Below are 13,495 nucleotides of genomic sequence, written 5' to 3'. Positions count from 1 at the left end.
GATTGGCGAGTAAGGATGGGTCCTGGTCGTCCCCAATCAAAGTCGCTCGTGGATGGCATTGTACATTGGAAAAACTCCTTCTCTCGTGTTTCCTCGGAATGAATAACAATCCTAAGAAACGCTTCAACTTAAAACATACTTTTTATCTTATGCATAAACGATTAATTTATAATATGCTTGATGCAAAGTATTCTTTCAACAATATCAATCGTATGTAAGTCGTTCTGTTAGAAAAATGTACCAAATGTCCAGCTGACACTGTAAAGTACAAATTAAATGATAAAAAAGAAGTTGTAAGTATTGTAAGGTACAAATTGTAAAGTACAAATTAAATGATAAAAAAGAAGTCGTCCCAGATTTCTCGAGCCAAACCTTGTTGATACATTCTATAAGTGAAGGCAAAATAAAAATATCATAAAAAGACACATATACCATTGGAAATATCGATAAAGAGATATAGCAGACAATCGATATAGGAAATACAGATTACGATGCAACGAACGTGAGAGTCTATGATACAGGAGATGAATAGATTGGAAACATTTACATTTTTTCCAAGACTAGAAATTGAAGAGATACGGCAAGAGATTGAATCTGCTACTTTTTGAAGTTCTCGCTTATTACTCGTTTGAATTGAACCTGCCTCGCTGAAGATAACGGTACCCAGTCTCGCTAGTAACTTATAAAAATACAAAAATATTAAACAACAGAGAGAAATGTGAAATGCTTTCTATACACACAGACAGAAGGAATGTGAGCAAGCAATAAGAACGTATAGATACGAGACGGAAAACATAGAAAATTGTCATTACGTAATCAAGAACATACACGAATTTCAAATTCAAAATACAAGTCATTAACAAAGGTATTATTAAGATTACAGGAGACCAATCATAGGCAGGCTAATCATAAACTACAACCGTAAGCGAGTTTCAGTGTGTGTAAAGCCCGTCGAGGGGGGGCTTGCACATAAAGAAAAAGCCTGTCATCGTAGGATTTTTATCTAGTCGCTGGACGATCACCGTCAGATGTATCTGTTCCGTTGCATCGATCCATAAATCTATAAATAAAGTTGTTCGATAATATTATAAGAAAAATTTTGTTATTTGGGAAAACTACTTATTTTCTTCTAAAAAGAATCGTTTCGTGTGATTTCTCTAACAATCGTCAATATGGTCGTCAGTGAAGAACCAGCAAACAATAACGTAAGACGTTTGGCGAATACAATTCGCAAGTATTATTTGCTTCGTTTTAACGTAACATAGAAGATACTAACATTATGATACTTTCGTCGCATTATTGTTGTTAGACCGAGCCACCGTTCAGGATCGAAAACAAAGTAATGAAGGGAAAAGTGATATCGCTCAATAGTCAATATACCAGTGTTGGCGAATTGTTGTTTGACAGTTTGAAGAATAATCCGGATATTATTGGTCAGGTACGTATCGATGAATTTTACCTTGTACGATTAAGAAAAAATAAACGACGATAAACCGATTTCTGGTATTATTCGTTTAGTCGATTGGTAGTTGTGCAATCGTTCTGTCATCTACTATGTAGACCGATGAATTACTTTGGTCTAATTGGTCACGCAACTTGGCTTGGAAACTCTTACCGTATCGGTGTCCTGTTCTTGAAACAGTTACGAAGGGTCTTTTATTAACTGTCACGAAGAACTTAAATGTTTCGGAACTGACATAGAATTTAAAAAAATTATTATATAATGTAGAATCGACAGCTGATACAAGAAGCGTAATTGGGATAGTTATAGTCTGCGATTTAGTTTTTTCATAACTGTTTCTGTTGGAGCTTTTATATAGCAGCTTGAAATAAATATTTTCGATAAGACATCACGACGCTCAAAGAATTTTGCGGGCTCGATACAATCCATGTGGCTCGTTGCAGAGCACAAAGACTTTGCCTTCATTTAAATACTTTCTGTGTTTTTTGGTCATGGCTGAAGCTCTGAACACGACAGAATATAGAGAGGAATTTCGTCAGACAAAATTAAACGATGTTAAATTTCGAACGACGTATGATCTAGGTGTTCGCTTGGAAAGTAGTGACGTTTTGAAAATTTAAAATTACCTTCGTTTTTTCCAACAGAACTATACATATACATATGTATCTAGAATCAAGTAAATGCGAACGATAAAAGTCAATTCGCGAGACACATTTGCGAATGTGTGCGAGGAAAACGTTTTGTCTCTATAAACGAATGATATTCCGTTCAATGCATCGCACGAATGATATTTTGTTAATTTTAACATTGATAAACATATCGTATGAAAGATAAGCGGGTACAAGAAAGCATTTTTAGAGTTATGTTTCTCTTGCCTTTCGTAGGCCCAGTTCGATGAGATTAGAATCGAGATATCTTTCAAACTAAATATTTTCACATACAGATATCCTAGTACTTTCGCGTAAGGAATAAAAGAATCCATGGATCGTTGCATAAAAAAAGTTTCACAAGTCTATTTTAAAAGAGTAGAGACAGCCTTAAAATCTTGAAAATATTGTCACTTCTAAAATGGATATATGTAATGCAACGGAGTCTTGGTTATGCCAATCCTGATTAACCGAATCGTATTATCCGAGATGCTTTGAACTTTACGATAATTTCATGTTTTTCGACAGTTTAATCATAAAGCATAAAATATCAATTATTATGTTAAAATATTTTTTTTTATGATTCTATCGCGTGATTTATTAACACGCACGGACTCTTATTATTCGAGTCTTCGATTATCTGATATAAGTTCGGTTGACGTCACGCCGTATAATAATCAAGACTCTGCTATTATACCGGATCATGTACCATTCGAAAGTATTTAATTTTGCCTAAAAGAATTGTTTTCTATCTCCTACCAATTCGGACCTATTGCCTAGTCATTTATTGTCCTAGTTACGTAGGATAGCCTACATAGCCCAAGCAACGATAGCGCTATCTATTATGTACGTCAAACATTAAAAATCAGATAGATGGTTTCTCACTACTATTGTTTACAATATGATTTGTTTCCACTCTCAGCTAGGAAGCAATGTATTATTACGAAACGAGATTAGCGAGGCTATAGAAGAAAGTTGAAAGATCGTGTGTGCGTTTCACGTACTCATCATTGACACGATTCAAGTCTCTATGCTTTCTACGTTTTATAAGTAAACAATAAATGCACAACATTTTTTGTTTTATATTATTTTATGGAATTACCTATGATCCATTTCGTTCTATTACTAGTGTTTCGTTTTATTTCTTAGTAATTACATACATTTTCTAGTAATAGAACAAAAACGATCATACATGATTCAATGAAATAATATAAAACACAAAATGTTGTACATCTGTTATTTCCTTATCGAACGGAAGAAACTTTTGGGACAACCTAATATAAAAGTTGGAAACAATGTTCAGCAGCATATATAGTACTCGTTAAAACAAGCAGAGGAAGCCTGAATAAACTTGATTTCAAAATCCAATTTTAATTATACGAAGCGTTTTCATTAATAAGACGTTATCGTACGAGTACACATACGTATATATTACAATGTGTTCATGTTCAATATATATATCTCATACAGTTCAACGTACACTTCGGTATGCTTTCTCATAAAAGCATGCACAATGTATACACTGAAAGATTTTACGCCACTTCTCTTATTTTTTGCTAAGAGCTTCCGATCTGTCGTATCAACTCACACACTTTTACACACATGTCTACTCGTGGGGGTAGACATCCGCATGTTATTTAGCAATAAAGTTAGAAAAATTTACCAAATGTCCAGCTGGACAAATTGTACAGCAGAAATTAAAAGAAAAGAAAAACCTTATATAAGTATACGTTACGCGTATTACAGACATTTTGAAATTTCATGAACACTGTTATTATGAGACTCGACTATCGCGATTGTAGTGGTCAAGCTTGAAACCAATCTAAAAACACATGTACAAATGAGGTGATCGTTGGTGAAGGTGCCCACAAGAAATGCTCTTGATGTTCAACAATAAAGTTTATTAAACTATTAACAATTAACAACACATAACGATTAACGATTATTAACGTCAATAATCCGTTTCTCTAATTGTGTTTGCTTCGTTATGACGCTTAACCTTTCGCACTTCGCAGCTCGGGACAGAAAATGAATCATTGGTCGAAACCAAACAGATTCTTTTCTTTGTTGCCCCTCGATATCCCTACTACGTATGCTCCGTTGCCACGTGTGCATTCTTCGGAATATTCGGTGAAAGAACCGTAGGGGTATCGACGGCATATGTCGGTCTTACGCTTTGAAGGTATAGCGCCTTGTGTCTCGAAGCCGTTGGAAAGTTCCGTGGTCGAGTGCCGCCACACAAATTACAGGGTGCTTATTAATTGTCGAGCCTATAAGATTATCATCCCAACTTTACGACAGGAACAGCACGCCTGCTACTTTCGAGAATTTGGAATTTCACATATTGCTCGTTACAAAGTTTGTAACTCGGATCACGTCGACGACTCAGTTGGCAGTTTTAAGCGCTCGACGAGTCCTCTCGATAGCAAACCACGTGTCATAAACTTCGACCTCAAATTAGAACTCGACAAAAGACCACCGGATATGAGATCGCAAACGAGTTACGCTACACATCCTCCACATCCCACGCACATCACGCTTCGTAAATCAAATCGTACAATAACATCATACAGACGCTTCAAGTCACGCTTCAAGCTTACTTCAACATCGCAATCATAGTAGAACTCCTCAAATAAACATTCAAAATCACAGTCGCAGTAGAACTCTTCGATGAATCCTCCATCATGGGCGTTAGTATCGTCCAAGGTTCGCGATCATAATCGAACAGTTACGATTTAACTGACCGCCATCTGGTTGAGAGGTGGCGACATTAATGGAGAGTATTAAAAAGTTTTTTTCTATTTATTTAATTTGTACTTTACAATTTGTCCAGCTGGAGGTTCGATAAACTATATAAAAAAGTAACTATTTTTGGCGTTGCTTGGAATTTATATTGAAAAATTCATCGCAGAAGATTTAAGAATGTCCCCCAAGGAACAGAAAGTATCACTTCGCGAGAAACGATGAGAAAGATTTAAAAAATGAACCCACGCGTGTGAGTAGGATAGCGATCGAAGTCACCTAATTCGTTGTATTTCATCTTCTTTTTTCTGCGATATTGAACAATTTTCGAAATAATTAATGAAAAAGTCAACTGATTAATGGGTTGGATTTTGGAATCAAGCAAGATCGAAGTGCGATAGAATTATTCACGTGGAAACAAGAAACAGCAACGCGTTCATCGTTCTTCGTCCGAAGATGAATATTTATAGCAATCAAAATTCAATGATTTAGTATCATTCCGTTTAAAAATATATTTATGTATATTTAGATGTATATTTGAAGCAATTATTGGAATGTAAGTAGCAGGGAAAATAAAATAAACAGATACCTATTATTATCGTAATTTCACAGTAGAAAGATAACTATGAATGTAAGATTGCTCATCTGTTTACTAAACATTTTATATGGGCGTTGGAGTTCAATTCGCGATGAGAGATTCTTTCTATCGCATTGATTATCAGAAATATCAAATTGACGTGAAACCAAATAATAGCGTTTCGCTTCAAACGATATCATATTCTCGACATTCCAATAATTTCAAATATTTTGCATACGTATTGCTAGGCAGAAATGAAATCGGATTGAAAACTGTTCAAAGTGTTCGCGTTGTTGATCGTCGTTCGCACATAGTACGTGGTATATAAAATGATATTTGTATTAATTTATCTATGTACTCTTATTGATAGAAATTTATAGATTGCAGATCTTTAAGATTTATCAATTAAAGATCTTTATTAATTTTAAAGATTTGTAATCGTACGAAGTACAAAGATATCCTATCGCATAATATAAAATTATAAAAAAGGAGGTCTATTTCCTGCAACGTGGAATTTGTCGATTCGCTGATAATATTAATATCGTTATTATTAGTTCACAAATTATCGTGCAAAAGAATTCTAGAGTACGACTTTCGGATATATGGCTCATTTTTCATAGAATTTTATATTTTATAATTTTTTATATTTTGTTTAATCAATAATTTACTCCGCCAAGCTACACGATCCAACCCTTTTCTACATCAGCTTTCCCCAACTTTCGCCCTTAAAGGCGCTAATTTAGATCACTGTTCTCGTTAATCAAACGAATTTTTCAGGTAGACGCGATGTCAGGAGTCGAAGATACTTTTGGGGATATCGCGGATCGTACGATAAAATGTGCACTGTGGCTGCAAAGGCACGGGGTGGGAAAAGGTGACGTCGTCGCAATTTCTTCGCATAATCATCTGGATTCCATAGTTCCTTACGTTGCTGCGCTCTATCTCGGTGCTATTGTCAATGCATGGGACTACGCGATGAACATTCGTAAGTTTTGAAAATTACAAGAATTCACCTAATGGGTCTGGCGTGGATATCATCCGATCGAGTGTCGTCACAATTACGACAAAATATTTTTACACGATCTTCCTTCCTTCGATTCTTATCAGGATTTTATACGCGTATATAACGTATGCACGATAAGACAAGAACGTTTAATTTTTGTGTAATATCGTTAAGGATATCTAAGTTTTCGTAGAAAACTCGCTCTTATCGTGTTTGTATGTAACTAACACCTGCATTCGAAACATGTTTTATGCATAATTTGTGTTCTGTATTGTTCGTTATTCTAAGTAGATGTTTGACAAGTTTTGAACGTAAATGAATATAAATGAGAAATTATTAAGTATGCACCATGTCCTTCGCAGAAGTTGAAAATAGGTTTTATGACACTGCTGAAAAGAAAGTATTCCTTTAAATAACGTAACGACCTAAAAGTAAGGCAGGTAATAATTGGAATTTCTTTTGGAAACGAAATTGTCGTCACAATTCTTGGATACAATATTTACATATATATTTATGCATAATATTTAAACATTTGTGAATATATATATATATATATATATATATATATATATATGTAGGGTATTTATACTTTGAAAGATACTTTTATAGATATTTCAATAAGCTGTCTTTTAATGCGAATTTCTAATGCTGGACTTATAACAATTTTACGAACTTTGGTCATAGCCAACAAAATAGAAGTCATGCTGTTATTCATTGCAAATGAAAAATTACACTAACATGCGGAGAGGATGTATGGAATCAACGATACTTCAAGGCAAAAAATGCATGTCCGTAATAAATATGGATTTACCTGACTAAGACATTTCCTGAAACTGATAGAAGAAACACTATAATAACGACTGGCCACTCGAGCTATTATGCAAGCAGATGACAGATCATACGTATATACTTTACATGTATTATACGTATAGGTTACAGTAAATGTACTATCGTTACTTTACTATAGTCGAATTATAAGTCGAATTTCCTATTTTTCACAAGGTAATAATTTTTAAAATTAGTACGTTGTTAGCCAATCTTGTGTTACCAAAATTGCCTTTTTATTTGATGTTGCAATCAATCGTAACCTACATGCCATAACCTATATGTTTATGTGCATACATATATATAAGGTTCAATTCTAGGATAATTCAGGGATCGATTCTGAAAATCTGAAAATCGAGTTTATTGTGAAAATACTTAAATGAAATACAGAAGTAAACGACAATTAATAATAGTATTAATTAAATAAACAACAACCAATTAATAACAAGTTCTGTGCAATGTCTACCTGAAAATCGAGAATCGATTTACGACGTCCTGAGCTATCGATCTTTCTCCGTCAGTCGTCGATGTTTTAAATAATTTCTTCTGTGATCTCGTCCATCTCCGATGTTGATCTCTGTCCGTACGTTTGGGAAATGCGTGTCTCTCAAAATGGCTCTCCGTAAAACAAAGAAAGTCGCTCTGTCCGTGAAACAAAAGAAGTCGTGCGTCGAGAGACGGTCGTACAAACGTTCGCATTTGAACTCTTAGAGAGTTTACATATATATGTTATACGTATACCTATAACATACCTATATCCAGTATACATCTGCGGTATTTCTTCTTATTCTTTGGATTGAATTATTGACCGAATTTTTCGGCTCTTGTAAATGCGAACAAATTCTTTGAAGCAATTTTTCCAAGCTTCTAAGTTATGTAATTCTCAGTCATTAGGAGGTTTCTACAAAACGCTGAATAAACGGTTTGTAGTACGATGACGTGCAGAATGGTATTAATTAAGTTGGAATATCGTACCAATCAAATAGCTATTAATCGTTTCTTAGAAAACATTGTGAGTTTGTCATCGCTGTTTCCAAAGCGTTCTAAGTCTATTTGGATCAGTCTCTTCTTTAATTAAAATATAAGCAACGTAAAAGATAAAAGACCAATAAAAATAAACTTGTACATTTTCCCGCGTACATTCGATCAACGTTCTCTTATGGAGCAGCTATTATATAAAAAAGTAGAAGAGGTTATACCAGGAGAACCCATTATCGATCAGAAGTCACATTGGCGTAAAGATCTAAAGATTCGATTGTGACTTGTAGATAAATAAGTCGTGAAAGTAAGGCGTTCGTGTTTCGACAAATAGAGATATTAACGCAATACGATAAAATTGAGAAATTTACAAAAGCTTGCCGATCAGTTTGGTTTCCGAATATACTTTATTCATGTTTTCACTTTTTATTTAATAGCTGCATATCCGGTAAATACCTTTTTTTCATTTAACCGATTGCTTTGCATGTTAAAAAGATTACACGATTGCACACGATGACTAATCGATTATTACAACTTCGTAGAACTTGCACGTTACTTTCTCGCATTATCGCAACCGAAAGTGATCTTCGCGAATGAGAAATCGGTGGCGGTCATATCGGAGGCTGCGAAGATCGAGCTGTATCATCTGAAAATGGTCTGCTTCGGCTACTATCCTGGTACGACGCTGTTTTCCGAAACGCTGAAAGGGCATACCGAGTCGGCAGTGAAGAATTTTCGATGCAGAGAGATCAACGATCCCAGTCACACGGGTTTGATTCTTTTCTCGTCTGGAACAACGGGTATGCCGAAGGGCGTGCAGATTTCGCACAAGGCACTTCTAAATGCATTGAACCCGAAGACAGGTTTCTCGCTCAATGCACACGTCACAATGTGGTTCAGTTCTTTGTACTGGATCAGTGGATCGGTACTTAGTCTTAAAAGCATCGTTTCTAGCACCAAGAAGATCATCGGGCCGGAGTTCGACGGGAAAGCTACCTGCGAAATTATCGAAAAGTTTAAGGTACGATAATACGTATTGATAGTTGAACATCGTTGATGTTCAAGCATCGATGATTAATCATCGTTCTACGTATCTTTTTATGACGATATTAACCAATTAATCGTTTTGTTTAGGTGTTGCTAATTATTTGGAAGTGCGAGTTCCTCACCGATTTCGATCACCTTAAAATATCTTGTCGAGGTCGTCGCTCTGAACAACTTTATCCTATACACCGCTTGATTTTAAATCCTCAGATATTCACATTTTTTTGTTACATTTGACTCATGAATATTCATTGTCACGTTCATTGTTCGTAAACAGCGCGAATAGTTTTCTAAGGAGGATCACGTTCCTATGATATAGCCTAATGTAAAGAAGGAGACAAATTAATGGGTTGTAAATCGTAGGAAACTGCACTCGGCAAATAAAGTATATATGAAAGAATTGTTCGGAATGATGACCTTGTTCAGATATTTCGGGATTGCCGTAATCGATTCTTCTACATAATCACTTTGATTTTGAACATGCCGAGATAAATATTAATAGAATATTAGTATATATGAAAGTAATATATAGTAAGAATAAAATATATATGAAAGAGTTGTTCGGAATGATGACCTTGTTCAGATATTTCGGGATTGCCGTAATCGATTCTTCTACATAATCACTTTGATTTTGAACATGCCGAGATAAATATTAATAGAATATTAGTATATATGAAAGTAATATATAGTAAGAATAAAGTATATATGAAAGAGTTGTTCGGAATGATGACCTTGTTCAAATATTTCGGGATTGCCGCAATCGATCCTTCTACATAATCACTTTGATTTTGAACATGCCGAGATAAATATTAATGGAATATTAGTATATATGAAAGTAATATATAGTAAGAATAAAGTATATATGAAAGAGTTGTTCGGAATGATGACCTTGTTCAGATATTTCGGGATTGCCGTAATCGATTCTTCTACATAATCACTTTGATTTTGAACATGCCGAGATAAATATTAATAGAATATTAGTATATATGAAAGTAATATATAGTAAGAATAAAGTATATATGAAAGAATTGTTCGGAATGATGACCTTGTTCAGATATTTCGGGATTGCCGTAATCGATTCTTCTACATAATCACTTTGATTTTGAACATGCCGAGATAAATATTAATAGAATATTAGTATATATGAAAGTAATATATAGTAAGAATAAAGTATATATGAAAGAGTTGTTCGGAATGATGACCTTGTTCAGATATTTCGGGATTGCCGTAATCGATTCTTCTACATAATCACTTTGATTTTGAACATGCCGAGATAAATATTAATAGAATATTAATAGAATAATATTAATAGAAAGGTATATTTTTATTATTTAACGCGCTTGCTTTTTTCAAACAACAAGCGGTAAAATAAATGATAATCGAATCTCAAATGCATAGTTTCTCTTCAAGCTTAATTTTTCCATCGTTCTATCGGTTTTGGAAAAATTTTGGGATACTTGTCAGTGTCTCTACGATAGTAAGTCGTTCAACGAGTCAGTCGTTTGTTAGTTTTCCGAGTGAAAATAGACATTCGAACAAAAATGATCTCAACGAAGAAATTTCGCTCGATTTATCTACGATCCGCTTTATTTACAAAGAATTAAGTTTATTTAGAATTTTATCGCATTTTAATCTACTTCGCTTGATTCTTGTGATCGTAAAATAGAAACACGGCGATATACAGGGTGGTTGGTAACTGGTGGTACAAGCGGAAAGAGGGTGATTCTACGTGAAAAAAGAAGTCGAAAATATAGAATAAAAATTTTTCGTTCGAGGCTTTGTTTTCGAGAAAACCGACTTTGAATTTTCGCCCGGTACGCGTGCGGTACGTTATAACGGATCTCACTGTAGATCGTTGTCTCGATGGAAAAATTTAAAAAAAAGAGAAAAAAAGAATTAAAAAAAATTTTATTCTATATTTTCGACTTCTTTTTTCGCGTAGAATCACCCCTTTTCCGCTTGTACCACCCTGTATATATCGCGTTTAGTGAAAAAGTGTCTTCTCAGTTATTATATAAAAATCTATTAAAACTATCAATAGCTTTAGAAAATACGAATACTTGATATTTCATTTCCCTCACTGCCAGAAGTCACATTATTGCCAACAAGACGATGGACAATCCCTCGTCGTCGTTGTTTCACATATTTGGGAAGCTAATGTATATGATACCTGCAGTGATTGAGCATAAAAGCTTCATCCGACCTTTATGTGAAAGCGCAACTCCAATTATTCTTCTTTATTCACTGATCATCATTTTTTCAGGTCACGTGGTTAATGTTGAGCACCAGTATGGCAAATCGGTTAGCCCGATACACTCATCTGCACGATTATGATCTCAGTAGTTTGAAAATCCTTTTCACCGGTGGTGCTACGATGAAACAAGAATCTCAAGATTTATTACAGAATCACTTCCCGAATACGTTCGTTATGCAGGCGTATGGTAAGTAGAAAAGAAACTACACGAGAAACTGAAATTTTATACGATATCTACCTTCTCGTCTGAGATAAGCAGATTAAATGGTCGACTAACGCGTTGGTACACGGAATGGCGTAAGAATTAACTTATTCTTTTTTTCTTTTAGGTATGACAGAGCTTGGAGGCCTGTGTGCAGCACAATTACCGGGTACCACAAGCGGATCTTGTGGCGTGGTAAGTTCAAATTGCGAGGTGAAAGTCATAGATATTGCAACAGGAGAGGCACTTGGTCCAAATGAGCATGGCGAACTCTGCGCGAAAACGGCGTCGATCATGACAGGATATTTAAAAAATCCCGAAGCTACCAAAAATACCATCGACGAGGATGGTAAATATCGCAATTTGCAATTGTTAATTTTATCATCGAAGTTCTAAATAGGTCTAACCATTCTCTAGATAGTTTACTTGTGGTTTAAGATAAATGAAATGTTGGGAAAGTATGATAGTAACGCAAAGATTAAGATAATTAAGTAACGATAAAACATAAGGATGATTCGATAATTTAATAGGTTAACGTTCTATTTTCAGGATGGGTACACACGGGTGATTTAGCTTATTATAACGAGAAGGGAGAAGTTTTCATCATGGACAGATTGAAGGAAGTTATGAAATACAGGGGACACCAAATAACGCCGACCGAAATCGAAAATGTTTTGCAATCTCATCCTGCAGTCTTAGAAGTGGCAGTGGTTGGTATACCTCATCCTACAGACGACGAACATCCTATTGCTTTCGTCAGCAAAATACCCAATAAGGAGGTACATACAGATAGATATATTGATTTATTATAATAAATAATTAAATTTGTAATTTATTATTACTTTTAACGTTGGTATATTAATATACTAACTCTCTTAACTTAATCGGTATTGTTGGTAATTTGTAAATACACAAAGAGACCTTAAATCAAAGTGACATAATAAAACGACGATTAAATAGCATAATTTAATCTAAAGATAATATAAACCTAAGAAACGATCGCCGTTACTTTGTGTATGATATAGATACGATATATAATTTAATTTACAGGTTTCTGCGGAAGAATTGATAAAGATGGTAGCTAGTAACCTGATGGATAATTGTAAACTGCGTGGTGGCGTACGATTTCTACCAAGTCTTCCACATACACACTCAGGAAAGATCTCGAAGAAAGAATTGAAAGCTATAGCAAGAACAATTGTAATTCATTAAATTACCGCTAGACGACGGATATACGCAAATTTCCTAAAACGATTATGACGATTATAACGAAATGATATGACGAAGATGAACTTAAAACAGTACAAATAGAATATCTTTTACTTGAACAATGTAAGATATATAGCAGTTAATATGTTTTCTTGATGATTAACGACGGAAGAATAAAATAATTCCAAAAATTTTCTTTTCAATCTATGTCTGTAGTAGCATACAATATAGCATATAACGTATAGCATATAATAAGTAATATTGTAGTTGTAAGCGTAATAAGCAATACCGTGATTCTTCGTTAAGAAAGAGAAAGAATAAAATTGTACAGGATGTAACGCGTACGAGGTGGGAAGTTGTATTGCTTTCGCGAACAGTGGCATAAGTGGCTTATCTTGCGTTGAAGTCAGCCTCGTGACATCGTTCAGATGACTCCCGAAGATTTCTTTACAAAATTTTAAGAAGCTTCTCTCCTCCAAGAGTTTATATTCGTTGTGCTACTATCAATGCTACACAGCGATATGTAAGCGATATGTCATTAGCGTATAAATA

General features: G+C 34.6%; 1 protein-coding gene and 1 long non-coding RNA gene across 2 annotated transcripts; one reads left to right on the top strand and one right to left on the bottom strand.

The window, feature by feature from the left end:
- The first annotated feature begins 184 nt into the window (after positions 1-184).
- On the top strand, positions 185-13,287 carry LOC117159432 (uncharacterized). The gene is made up of 8 exons (XM_033339267.2): positions 185-1,205; positions 1,310-1,438; positions 6,206-6,413; positions 8,777-9,255; positions 11,542-11,719; positions 11,862-12,083; positions 12,284-12,513; positions 12,785-13,287. The coding sequence occupies exons 1-8, from the start codon at positions 1,173-1,175 to the stop codon at positions 12,944-12,946; spliced, it is 1,641 nt and encodes a 546-aa protein (XP_033195158.1). The 5' UTR covers positions 185-1,172; the 3' UTR covers positions 12,947-13,287.
- Positions 7,594-8,190, bottom strand: LOC143303351 (uncharacterized). The gene is made up of 2 exons (XR_013059543.1): positions 8,009-8,190; positions 7,594-7,898 (listed from the first exon to the last, which is right to left on the bottom strand). It is a non-coding gene; the product is annotated as an uncharacterized LOC143303351 (long non-coding RNA).
- Positions 13,288-13,495: the final 208 nt, after the last annotated feature.

Source organism: Bombus vancouverensis, chromosome 1 (assembly GCF_051014615.1).
Source record: "Bombus vancouverensis nearcticus chromosome 1, iyBomVanc1_principal, whole genome shotgun sequence".
Classification (NCBI taxonomy): domain Eukaryota; kingdom Metazoa; phylum Arthropoda; class Insecta; order Hymenoptera; family Apidae; genus Bombus; species Bombus vancouverensis.
Note: the sequence above shows the minus strand (reverse complement) of the source record. Positions and strands in the feature narration are given on the sequence as shown.